Source organism: Leptonychotes weddellii, chromosome 9 (genome assembly GCF_054177405.1).
Source record: "Leptonychotes weddellii isolate Sample4059 chromosome 9, ASM5417740v2, whole genome shotgun sequence".
Taxonomy (NCBI): domain Eukaryota; kingdom Metazoa; phylum Chordata; class Mammalia; order Carnivora; family Phocidae; genus Leptonychotes; species Leptonychotes weddellii.
In genome coordinates, this window is record NC_138377.1 from 95,223,298 (window position 1) to 95,236,135 (window position 12,838).

The 12,838-nt window shown below is 57.3% G+C and overlaps 1 protein-coding gene across 3 annotated transcripts in view; it reads left to right on the forward strand.

Annotated features, from left to right (window-relative positions):
* The window catches only part of SMAD3 (SMAD family member 3), a 111,728-nt gene extending 99,564 nt beyond the window's left edge, over positions 1 to 12,164 (forward strand). For 2 of the 3 annotated variants that reach the window (XM_081831293.1, XM_081831295.1), the window contains 4 exons: positions 3,474 to 3,686; positions 5,684 to 5,821; positions 8,205 to 8,349; positions 10,819 to 12,164. In XM_081831293.1, the coding sequence (XP_081687419.1) occupies positions 3,474 to 3,686; positions 5,684 to 5,821; positions 8,205 to 8,349; positions 10,819 to 10,942 (620 nt within the window). In that variant the 3' untranslated portion in view covers positions 10,943 to 12,164. The remainder of the gene's footprint in view (positions 1 to 3,473; positions 3,687 to 5,683; positions 5,822 to 8,204; positions 8,350 to 10,818) is intronic. The other variant, XM_081831294.1, reaches the window with a different exon arrangement.
* The last annotated feature ends 674 nt before the right edge of the window (positions 12,165 to 12,838 follow it).

Sequence of the window (12,838 nt, forward strand, 5' to 3'; positions counted from 1 at the left end):
ACTCCGCCGTCCTGGGCCCACAGGAACTAACCCTTGGGGACAGCAGGGGCTCAAAAGGAAAAGAGCTGTGAGGGACTGTTTCACAGCCACGTGACCTGGGGTGGGGGGGCGGGGGACAGCCCAGGCAGCGGGGACCGTGGGGGTCCCTGGGGACTGGAGTGTGCTGTCTCCGGGACGGGAGGTCACGCTGCCTGCCACAGGTGAAGTGGGCCCAGGTGAAGGCAGTTCATTCACATCCTGACCTTCAGCCTTTGCAACTTCAATGTTTTGCCCACCCCCCGCTTTTGATTCATAGTAGAAAGTTGATTTCCCCCTTCTGTCCCCCCTCCTTTTCCTTTACCGGATTTGGATCTCTTGCACGTGTTTTTAATAGGCATCCCTTAATCCAAGTGTTGCCTTCTGGGTTTTATTCTGTTTTCTTTTCCTTAAACAAAACAGAAAGTCTACGCCAGCTTGGAATAGGGCTCGAAACCCAAGCCAGCCAGCACCGTTAGGCTGGCAGGGGGCCAGCTGTGAATTAAGGTCCCCCCCCCCCCCCGCCACTCGAGAAGCCTGGCCGATACCACGCTGGTGGGGGCAGGGGGTGGAGGGCAGCGCGAGCTGGAGGTTCCTGCGTCTCCAACACCTCTCCTCTGGGAAGGGCGATTAGCACAGACTCAGCAGTCTGGCCGGGAGCAGGGCAGTGTGCAGGGGGCGGCCTTGGGCACGTGCCATTGTCTAGCCTGCCGGGTGTGCCGAATCTTTGGCCTGAAGAAGCAAAACCACTGTCAGGGAGTCAAGTGCCCTTAGCCCTGTAGAGTCGTCCTCCCAGAGGAGCCTCTGAGTGGCATGTCTTCAGGTCCTTTTCAAGAAGCAACCTTATGCAAAATGGCCTCTTCGTTTGTTGGAAGACTCTTGGAATTCAGGCTGGCTGGCCTGACGGATGTGGGAGGAGAGGTTGCCACCTGATTCCTTAAAAGATTTCTTTTGAGACTTAGGGCCAGGACAAGCTTTGTTCCCCTGCAGAACTTGTAAGCATTATCTGTTCACAACCAGAGCCATGTAGCATAAGATGCTCCCTTTTTGCCTTGTCTGCTAGGAAGCTCAGAGCCAAGCTGAGTGCTCTGTCAGTAGCTATAGCCCATGGTTATCCTGTTTATAATGTTCTCCTTTCCCGAGTCCTGACTGTTTCTCTTGTACTTAACCATGGTGTGGATAAGTCTTTGGGGTGGGAAAAAAAATGAGGACATACGTGCTGTTTAAAAAACAGGTTGCCATTCAAGGCAGAACCCAGAGGTGGTGACCATACATTTTGGTCTGCAGCACCCCCTTGCAGAAGTTCCTTGAGGAAGCAGCTGAGAGGTGCCAGGAGGGACAGAGGTGAAAGGCAGGACTTTTAGTTGTTTGTGGAGACTTGTGAATACGTGGCTGGGGGCACTGCTCCGGGTCAGTCCTGCTTCTGAACACAGGCCAGCTCATCTGTACCCTTCAGACTTTGCCTTGGCCTGACTGCACTGCTCTCCCCCCAACTCCCCAAACTAGCATCTCCTTAATTATGTGTCAGGCTTCCGAGTCCAGTGTTTTCCACCACACTGTCCAGTGTGTATCTGTAAGTTGCAGGGATGTTTGGATAAGGGCTCAGATCTGCTTGGGGGGCCTCTTGGGCTAGGACCCCAAGCCTGTCTCTGATTCTGAGATGCCTCAAAGCCCACATTTCCCCTGAGTGGTTCTGGCACCGTGTTACCCGATGGGTGGCCTGTGGCTTTTCTTCCTTTGATGGGTAGGCTGTGCCAGGGTTCCTGGGAGCCAAGCTCTCTCTCTCCTGTCTGGACTAAGCCCAGGGGGTGCTGGAAGGCTTTGTAATTTGGGGTGAGGACTCTGTTCTGTACTTTACCAGGGAAACCAGGGCCAGCGCAGATCAGCCCTAGCTGCCTCTCCAGGCTGACCCACGCCAGCTGCACAGTGACCTGGATGGTCTGCGCTAGATGTGTCCCAGTAAAACTACAGTCACTCTCCAGGCCAGGAAGGCTCACACAGCAAGGCCAGCAGAACCTGCCCCTGGGCGCTGGTGCTCCGCAGCCCCTGCTCAGCACCTCTGGCCTCAGACACATTGCCCGACCCCTTTGAGTGCTTGGATTATACTTGGATTTCTTGGGCTTTTTTTTTTAAGGTCTTCAAAGCAACATAGTTCACATTTTAGTGACCACATTGTTTAGAATATAGCTTATCTCATTGGAATGTCGAAGCATCCAGTGACGCCAGAGCTGGATGTGGCCCGTGTGGCTCAACCCAACCTCCGGGACACAGGCCACAAGCCCTGGTCGCCCCTGCCCTGTCACTCCTCCCTCCCCCATTAAAAGTAGCTTCGATCCCCTGCTTTCCCTCATCTTCCCCTCCCTCTCCCCTGGGAAGAGAGGAAAGGGCGCTTTGCCTCCCCTGCAGCGGAGGCCAGGACAGGAGCAGGACGTACTCAGGTTCACGTACATCATCAGTTCTAATCGTCAGCACCATGTAGCGAGTGCTTGAGGCGTGCCCCGCACTTCGTGGTTCCTCCCGGTCCATCCGCAGATAGCGGCCGAGGTAAAGAGGGCTCCCCGCCCCGTGGCTGCCGGGAGCCATGTGGAGGCTGAAGCTCCGAGCTGCCCTGGTTTGCTCACAGTCGCGCAGCTGGTCCGTGCCCCAGCGCCGAGTGCCTTCCAGGCCGCCTGGCGTTGAAGCTTGCACTCCATGACTTGGCTGACCCTCGAAGGCAGTGGTTTTCACCCAGGGGCTATTCTGCTCCCTCAAAGATAGCCGGCACTGTCTGGGGCCATGTGTCCCTGTCCCGGCTTGGGCGGGAGTGACGGATGTGTGCCACTGAGAATTTCTTTTCGGTGACTTGGCATCTTAGCCACCTGGACAGACAGCATGTGGAGACATTTGGAAGATAGTTTCTCTAGTAAGAGCCGTGGACCTGGTTCACTCTGTGGGCCGAGCCTGTGTGGTCGGAGGCCCAGCGCCCTGTGCAGGCCCCTGGGCTGCACCAGCCTTGTCATTTTACAGGCTCCGTCGCTGCCGCTCCACAGGCTAGGAGGGCCCGAGACCAGGCAGAGCCGAAAGCTGAAAGCCCTTTGGGAGGCCGAGATCACCATGGGTTACTCCGGGAGGTGGCCGCGTGGGTGGCAGGGCGCCCCCGGGGAACCTGCCAGGCCTGTCCAGCGGGCTTGCCCAGGTGCTGGGTGGTGCCTGGCCCTCCTTGAAGACCGCTCCAACCCAAGGCCCGCCAGACAGACAGGGCCTCTGTGAGCTAAGACTAAATGAAAGCGGCCAGGCTAGTGGAAGGCTTTTCCAAACACTAGAGCATTGGATCCTGCAAGTTTAATGCAAGGCACGAGCTTCAGGGATCATAACCCTCGGAGGGGTACAGAAACAGCCTTACGGAACATCCAGGGGAGCTCGCTGAGCAGCAGGCGACCTGGGGGCCCTTGACCCAGTAGCCTGGCCTGTCTCCCCAGACCTGCAGCCTGTCACCTACTGCGAGCCGGCCTTCTGGTGCTCCATCTCCTACTATGAGCTGAACCAGCGCGTTGGGGAGACATTCCACGCCTCGCAGCCCTCCATGACAGTGGATGGCTTCACCGACCCCTCCAACTCGGAGCGCTTCTGCCTGGGGCTGCTCTCCAACGTCAACAGGAACGCAGCCGTGGAGCTCACGCGGAGGCACATCGGTAAGGGCGCCCCGTCTCCCCATCCACCCCCCCTGCCCCTGCCCAGCAGCCCCAGCAGCCTCTGCCCAGAACCGACCTGCCCCCGCTGTGCCGCGCCTCCTGCTGGGACCTGGGGAGAGGACCCACTCCCCCAGCCAGCCCCCAAACTCTGTATTGCCCCGTTTAGGGGCCAGACCAGAAGAGTTCACATTGCTTGGTCGTTCCCATTCGGAAACACAGATTAAGTCTGAAGAGGGGAAAGCCATGGAGGAAAACACTCAACTTGAGGGGACAAGAATAGCAAATCTATGAAAAGGGCAACATATGTATCTTAATAAACATACCCCTAAAGTACTGATAGGGGGATAGGTAGGCGGTGTCCGTTTTTAACGAACGATCTTTTATTTGTTAATTTCATATACAATTATTCTAGGCTGCCAGACCAGCCCTGGTGCTAACATTCTGCCTTCTAACATCCAGAACGTAGTAGGAGACCACTTGGCTTATGGAAGAAGGAGCTGTGTGTGTGTGTCACTTGGATATTCATAATTTTGAGATCCTGAGTCCATCGGAAGGCCATCTCCACACTTGGAGACGGTGTAATAGGGCACTGTCAGCCCAGAGCCCCCGGGGGTTGGCTCCAGGGCAAACTCCGGAGCTAGGCAGGACAGCAGGGGGTCTGGTCCTAAGTGAACCAGAGCACCCTTGATCTTGTTCTTACTATATCTTGGATTTTCATGGACGATTTCATTTGAGGAGAGGATTTTATGGTTAAGAGAAGAAAAGTTTGGAAGCCATGGGTCTGGGCCTGGGTGCTCGTTCTCCAGGGAATAACCTGCTGCCCGGGGGACAGCAGAGCCTTGCAGAGGCCACACCATGTGACCTAGTTGGTGACAAACAGCCCCCTGCCACTGAGCCTGCAGCCTTCCCAGACAGCCTCCCCATTTGTTTTACTTTAAAAAAGATACTGATCCTGGGTGGCATCCATAGGTGTTTACCTATTCTCCTTATGCTCTTCTACATTTTAAAAATAGTTTCCAAATTACCAAAACAAAACACATTTTTGTTCTTTCGGTTGGGGTCTTCCCGCCTCTGCCTCTGCTCTTGACGGACATAACCCGGCGGCCCCTCCTTGTGGACCCCAAGTCTGCCCGTACCCTGCGTGTCTGTGACACTGGGTCTTGTAGCACCCCCCAAGGAGAAAGGGGCGCTGGGGCCATGGCGGGATGAGGAGGCAGAATTCCCAGAGACCCCCTGGTTTCTACCCCGCTGGACGCCGTGCCTGTAGAATCTGGCTCCGTCCTCCAGCCCTTGGACCCTCTTCCCCAGAAGGCAACAGAGACCTTCCTGTGCGGGAGAGGAGAACCTCCCCTAGCCGAGAGCAGAACTCATCGTCAGAGTGTTTACGTAACTGCTTGCTCGGACTGCAGAGCCAATTAAAAATAATTTCTGTCCATCTGGAATGGATTTTTAAGAGATGGAGGAAAAGTGAATGACATAAACCTATGGAATGTTGTAGAAAAATGCACGGAGGAGAGAACGTACGGGGGTGGCATGAAGCCATCGCTGCCCTCAAGGGCTCCTGGGAGTCTGCTCAGGAGGAGCTCTGCGGGTCTGCTGCGTGTCCATGGCAGTGGCCGCGGGAGCCGCTCACGCTTGGCGGGCGCTCGCCGTGTGCGCCTCAGCCACCCCGTGAGGCGCGGGTTACCATGGCCCCATCTTCCAGGCGGAGAAACTGAGGCTCAGGGGCTGAGTAACTTGATGCTGGCCGACGGCTCGTCCGCGGCGGAGGCTGTTAGGCCCACTTACCCCATGCCCCTTCGCCTCGTCATCCGCCACCTCCAGCGTCAGGGGCCCAGTGCCGCCCCCACGTCCCCTGTGCGGGTTCAGGCTTGGGCCCTGGGTCCTGCTGGCCTGGTGAGACGCAGAGCAGCAGTCCGTGGGAGCCGCGGCTGCAGCCGTCCCCCTCGCGAGCCTCCGCTGGTGCCCCCGGGCCAGTCTGACCCACATCTCCCTAGGGCGCGGCGTGCGACTGTACTACATCGGAGGGGAGGTCTTCGCAGAGTGCCTCAGCGACAGCGCCATCTTTGTGCAGTCTCCCAACTGTAACCAGCGCTACGGCTGGCACCCGGCCACTGTCTGCAAGATCCCCCCAGGTACGCGCCTGGGCCGCCGGGCGGGTTCTCCTCCTCTTCTGCTCCTCCGTGCTGCCACCGGCTGGCTGCCTGGCGGTGCCTCGCTCGGGGCTCCTCCGCGTCTGCCCGCCCGCCCTGCTGCGCTCGCCTTGACCCTGCGGGGGGCAGCCGCAGCCTCCGGCGGGTCTGCCTCTGACCCGTGCGCCCCTGCTTGTTGCCCTGTGCACACAGGTGCTCAGGCGCTGTGCTTTCCCCCTTCGCTCCACGAACTCGCAAGGCACGTGGGCGCCGCGCCAGGTGCTTGAGGGAGACGGAGGGCTCCGGGAGGCCCTGCTGCTGTCCCCACAGGCCTTGCAGGCCAGCTGAGGGCACAAGACAAAGACACGAATGGGTTTAATACGAGGACGGGTACTAAGTACCAGGCAAGCAGCACAGATAAGGTGCTCTTGGAGCCAGGGAGCAAAACTCATTGAACCATTGGGATGGATCAGGGAAGGCTTCATGGAGGAGGCACGCAGGCATTGCAGGCTGGTTGGCGTTCGACACAGGGTGACCGGCGGGGGCGGGTGGGACCTTGAAGGGCATTCCAAGCAGAGGGAACAATACGGGCCAAAGCCCGGAGGGGACGGAGGGTAGGGCACATACGGTGGCACTGGCTGGAGATGCCGTGTAAGAGACAGGAAATGTTTAGAAAGCATGATGGGGCCAGGCCACAGAAGGCCGTGAGAAAGTTGTGCTTTCACTCTGGGGAGCTCTTGCGGGTTTTCTGAGTGGAGCTGATGAATCCCACCTGTGCTCCAAGAAAGGGTGTCCGGCTGCACCCCAGAGGGTGGCGTGGAGAGGGCCACGGCCATGCAGCAACACGGGCAGAGACGGGCCCCGTCCGGGCCTCTGGACTTACAAAACCAAGGCCCAGAGCCCCGGCCGAGCCCGCTTGTCCCCGGCACGCAGCGCCAGGCCGTGCTGCTGGCCGAGCGCGGGCTGGGACCGGCGGGCACTGTGCGCGGCACGCGTTTCCTCGTCTCAGTAGCAGATGCTCTAGCGGAGCCGTGGGCTCTGGGCAGGGCCAGCCTAGGAAGGCAGAAGGTCTGAATGAACAGCGCTCTCGGTTTCTTGCGCATTGTGTGGCCGCGTTTACAGAAGACATCAATAGCTTTGCTCTCACTTAGCCCTCTCCAATTATCCTGGCTCCTCAGGCGAGGAGTCGAGTTCAGAGAGGTTGAGCCACCTGCCCCAAGGCACACAGCTGGGCAGTGGCTGAGCCGGGATGAGCCACGGGGCCGTGTGGACCCCGAGTCTAGTGCTCCTGCGCTTCTTGCTGCCCCAGGGTCACCACACTTCCCTTGGAGAAGATGAGAACCCGAAGCCCGGTTGTGTTCCTGGCATTGTGACCACTCCCGTCCCCAGCCCTTCCCCCACCTTTTTGGTGAGGGGGCCGTGGTGGGGTTTGTTAGCTCATAGACCATCAGAGCTGGGAGGACCTCAGAGGCCGGGCTTCCAAAGAGAAAGTGACCAGCCCAGAGTCACACGGCAAGATTAGGAGTCCAGTGTTGGCCCGTTAATAAACGTCACCTTAGCTCACCTTCTGGGTATTCCCAGCATGTGCTGTTGTCTTTTTCTGACTGACACATTCCTGGCACCTGGGCGGTAGGACTTCAGGAAGATTTATTATAAACTTTATTTGGGCCTGTCTCTGGTTTTACTGCCTGGAGAGTTAGACACACGTCTTCACTTTGCTGCGAATGTCACCCTGACCCAGCCCTGTGCCCAAAGGCCAAAATGTGGCCCCAGTCTCGTGCTCCTTCCTGGTCCCAGGTGGCTTCACCAGGGAAGCCTGGGTGGAAGGTACCCTGGGACCCTCTGCCGAGCGTCCTGTTGGAGCGGCAGGCTGAGGAAGGAGCCTTTCCTCTGGCCTGCTTCCCCTCCGTCTGATGTCAAGGGCTCCTGCTCCCCAGGCGGTCAGCCATGCCTCCCACAGCCGTGGACATTCTGGCTTGGGCACCTTCTCTCTCTGGTCCCTGGAGTCCTGCCTTGGCCCTCTTGCCCAGGGCAAGGCCCAGCTCTCCAAACCATCTCTCTTGTTGTTGGTAGCCTACTTTAGAGTCTTCCTCTGCGTTCCCTGGCTCCAGGAGCTGGAGCTTACAGGCCAGTGTTTAATCCACCCGTGTGTGTCAGCCACACCTCTCCATTGAGGTGAGGACGGCTTAGGGCAGGGACCGAGGGGGCCTGTCCCTAGCGTGGTGCTGAGTGTCGAGTGTGGGGCTAGCGCACGGAATAACTGTGTGCCACTTGAGCCGGGTCAGGTATGCCATTCTGGATGACCCAGGGGTGGCTTCAGCCAGGAGTGGGGCACTGGACACGTATGCCTCTGTCCCCACGAGTGCTGTTTTTGTTCTCTTGGCAGGGTGCAACCTGAAGATCTTCAACAACCAGGAGTTTGCCGCCCTCCTGGCTCAGTCCGTCAACCAGGGCTTCGAGGCGGTCTACCAGTTGACGCGGATGTGTACCATCCGCATGAGCTTCGTCAAAGGCTGGGGAGCAGAATACAGGTCAGGTCTGGGTGCCACATATCATGGAGACCTGGGTGCACATGACTCAAACAGCAGAGCAGGGGCCCCACAGAGATGAGCTAGGCCACCCTCGCCCCAAAGAGCAGAGGCCAAGGATCAGTGGCCGTGGCCTGGCAGGCCGGGAGGGCCCGAGCCACACTGGATAAGGAAGAGCCAGGCGCTTCGGTTTCTCAAACACCATAAACACACATGTTCTAGTTCTTCCTCACCACCACCCTGGGCGGGGACGCTGGCATCACCCCCGGTGCATGGATGAGGGGACCAAGGCCCAGGGAGGGAAAGTGACTTGCCTGAAGTCACATCGTTAGCGGAAAAGCTGAGCCTAGAACTGTGCCTCTTGGCTGCTTCCTCGTTGTTCATTTTGGGCAGATGGTTTTAGGACGACCCTCTCCAGGGAGTTAAGTCTTCATCCTGTTCTTCCCTCCTCTGGGGCTCCGCCCCTGGGTGACCCTGAGGCTCTCCGGTATTAAAATTCAGAGGCGGATGGGAGAAGATTTGGGTAGTCATAAAGGAACAGTTTACTTGCTAAGAAAGCGTTTTTTCAGAATTTCAGATACTGGTTTAAACATGGCACTGGTCGGGTCTACCTGGTCAGTGCTGTCGAATCTCTCAGAACATTCTGGTTTGGGTTTAGCGAATCTGGTCCCTTTTCTTTCCACACCTAGACAGGATGTGTGCAAGGGCCAGGGCCATGTCCCCCTCCTGCCTCCGGCTTCCGCGCCAGACGCAGAGGTGCCCACATGTCAGCTGGGGCCAGCGCTTTGCAAGTGACTCCCCGCTTCTCTTCATTTTTCCAGATGTTTGGAATCCATTTTGTTTTGTAGTCACTCTGCACCCAGGCCAAACCCATTTCAATATTGGCTCTGGGCCACCGTTTGTAATGAAATCCAGATGAGCATGACTTATGGAAAGTCAGATTCTCATTAGAGTATTTCGGCCCGTAAAGTCCTCTTCTCTTTACGGTATTTTAGCTGCTCTGCCCTGTGTCTGCCCCACAGGACCAGGGAACACAGCACCTTGGTCTGTGGGGGTCTCTCTGAAACCCAGGATGAGTGACCAACTGAGAACTTACAGCCCAGTTAGGATGGCCTGAGGCGATGAGCCCAGGCCCGAAGGCCCAGCCCGAGAGAGATTTTAGCCCACCTTTTGGCCCTGGCTGAAATCAGTTACGGGTCCAGAGTAAAATGTTTTAAAATTAGTATTTTTCTTTTAGTGGGGAAGGGAAATACTTAGATGGACCCCATTGGAAAAGAGCCAGAGAGAGGTCCTTTTGCTTCTTCCTACACCCAGACTTCAGTCCAGAGGACTGCACTCAGGCACCACGGGTCAGAGAGGCACCCCGGGGTCCACGAGGCCATCTAGAAACCTCCACCTGGGCCCAGCGTAGGCCAAGCAAGGCGGGCAGTGGCCTTGAGCGAGCAGCCCTCAAGCTGGCGCAGCACCGTGGCCCTCCAGCTCCGAGTGCTGGGAAGAGGCCCCTCGGTGGCGGAAGCCTTTCCCTGGGGGCCCTGTGTCACCACTCGGGACATGCTGCCAACACGCCAGGTCCTGGGCGGCCCACCACGTCCCTGCCACCTGGCAGCCCCCCAGAGCAGCCTAACGGGCGGGTGCGGCCCCTTCCCAGAACAGTCTTGCCCTCCTTCTGCCTCTTGTGCCAGAGAGAGTAAGGTTTCGTCCCTCCTGTGAGATGGCCAAAAGCGGCGAGGGCCCCGGGCGCAGGCCTCCCGCCTCCAGCCTGTACCAGCGCCCCCGGCCGGGGCAGATAATCTTTGCTCACTGCAGGCCGTTGGGAGCTCGCCTGCGGGCTGCGTCATCAGCCAGCCAGTGCTTTGGGGGAAAAGAAACGTGTGGTGTGCCTTGGTTTTTTCCAGTAATTGTTCCATGGCTCGCTCTGCTCGTAAGATTTTCCAAAATAAGGCCATAGATGGGAATTATATCAGCACATTGGGAACTGATGGCATGTGGATTCTGTCGGCGCTTTGCAAACAACACCCTCCATCAGACAGACACACGTCATCATGGCCTGCTGGGACTGGGCCTGGGGCTGGAGATGCGGCTGCCCATTCACGGCAGATGGGACCCTGGGAGACCTTTGCTCAGGCTGGAAGTTCTTCACTGGGGGGGGGGGGGCCTGTCCCAGAAACAGGTGGGCAAGTGGGATACCGTGGAATTTGCCTCACATGTTTAGCCCTTGAAGGGCTATCTCCTTCCCCATGAGGAGAACCTGACTTACTCAAGGCTCTTCCTAGTTGGAGGAGTTCGGCCTGGCAGTCTCAGCCATTTATTGGGACCTCCTCTAGAGCTGGGTCTAGCAAGGCGCCACGGACCTATCTCTGGCTCTGGGAAGAAGACTTTCACCAAAGCAGGAAAAGATATTCTGACTTGTAGGTGTGTCCTTCTGGACATTTTTGAAGTCTCCCACCCCACCCCTCTCCCTATATCTTGCAGGAGACAGACCGTGACCAGCACCCCCTGCTGGATCGAGCTGCACCTGAATGGGCCTTTGCAGTGGCTTGACAAGGTCCTCACCCAGATGGGCTCCCCAAGCATCCGCTGTTCCAGTGTGTCTTAGAGACGTTGGGTGTGAAGGGGGAGGGTGGGGGGAGGGCGGGCTTGGGGGGAAAAGGCCGCGTAAGAGGTGGAGAAAATTGGAACTCAACTCACCATTGTCAACGAAGAAGAAATTTTTCTCCCTCCAATCAAAGCGGCCCCAACCTGTTTTCCAAAACGCAAAAGCAAATCCAGAGATGGATTTTCTGAACAGCTGTGTCTGCCGAACCCATTTGCCCTTTGGCCCCCACCTGCCCCCTCCTCCCAGCCCCCTTCTCTTTTAATGACAGCAATCTGGGATGTCACTGTCCAACAGGAAATGGCCATCGGTTCCGGACTGGAGTGTGAAACTCACCTTGGGTGTTCTAGGTAGGGTGGAGCCTGCAGGGGCGGGAGGGGCAGGAGGGGCAGGAGGGGCGGGAGCGGACCTCGCGCCTAGCCCTCTGGCACTTGTAACAAACGCTTCAGCGGGGCATTCCTGAGCCCGAGCCTCCAGCAGGCCGTCACCCCAGGAGCCGGATTGACGAGGGGAGGGGGGCTCGCCTGTCCCTCTCCTCTCGGAGCGTACTGAGAAGGGTGAGCCAGTGTGTTCAGAACATGCACACGGGGCCGGGGGGGAAGTTGGTGGGACACCTCGTCTCGTAAACTTGTCCTTTCTCACTCTGACGGTTGGGGGGCCCGCCGAGGCTCAGCGCGTACGCAGTGTATGGTTTCTCTTCTCGTGTCAATCTCAGAGATTGACGTGCAGTCACGTGAAACAGGAGGCAGCCGCGGCGTCAGCGGCGCCTGAGCTGAGGCCGCCCTCCGCTGTGTGGGTCTCCAGTCCTCTGGAAGAGCGCACTTGCTATTCTCATGCATCCGGCTCTCTTGGTTTACATAGTTGCATTAATTGAATGAGCTTTATCGTATGCTCATTTGAATGTTTATATTAAAAAAAAAAAAAATCCCGGGTTGGCACATTGACTGGGAAACCAGCGTGAGGGGCCCAGCAAGCTCTCTCTCAAGGTGAAGCTTTTCCAGGTTTTGTTGAGAAGACACCTGCCAGCACTTCTGGAAACTGAAATTAACAGAAGCAACTTCACCAGAAGGGAAAAATCTCAGGCCAACATAGACAAATGAAAAGGGCTATTAAATTTTTTTTTTTTTACACCTTTGAAAATTGGAGGCTTGGTGCGCAGAGGTCGGCCATCTTTCCCCTGGGACGTACGATTATCTAGCTCCTGGCGGCGGATCCTCAGTGACAACTCTAGCAGTTGTGTTGTAGAAGAAGTACTGCTCCCGGTGGCAATTAGTGAGGAAACTTATAAATTATTTTAACTGGAAAAAAAGCCCTCCTTTTCGACTGGCCTTTTACCGAATACAGCAGACAACATTGCCACTTGCAATTGGTACTTTATTCCTCGTTGCTGTTTTTGTATGAAATGACTTTATCCCATCTTTTTTGCATGGATTTCTACCAGGAAAAGGGATTTCCCATGGAAGTCCTGTCTTATTCCCGGTGAAGGGGAGAAAATGTCTACTGGCAGGTATGAATCTCAAATGTGACGGCATTTCTGATGCCTTATGGAGACGCTGGGGGCTTCCCGGTGCCTCCCCGGCAGGATCCTAATGCCTTTGCAGCTCTAGCCTTATGGTTTCGAGGTAGGAGAGCTGCTCTCCAGGCTCCCCGAGGACACAGGAAGAGAGGGGAGGAGCACCGTGCCAGACCTATGCTGGTCTTTTCGTGGGGCTGTGGACACAGAACCCAGAGACCCCACACAGCCGCTCTCCCCCCGAGAGGGTCAGCTTCTGCAGGTCCGGAGTTGGCCTGCTGTGAAACGCTCTGCGCCCTGCTGCTTCCAGCAAGCCGTCTGAACCTCCCGGATGTGCACGCACGCTCCTGGTCAGGGCTGAGACTCGGGGGGGGGGGGGGGGGGGG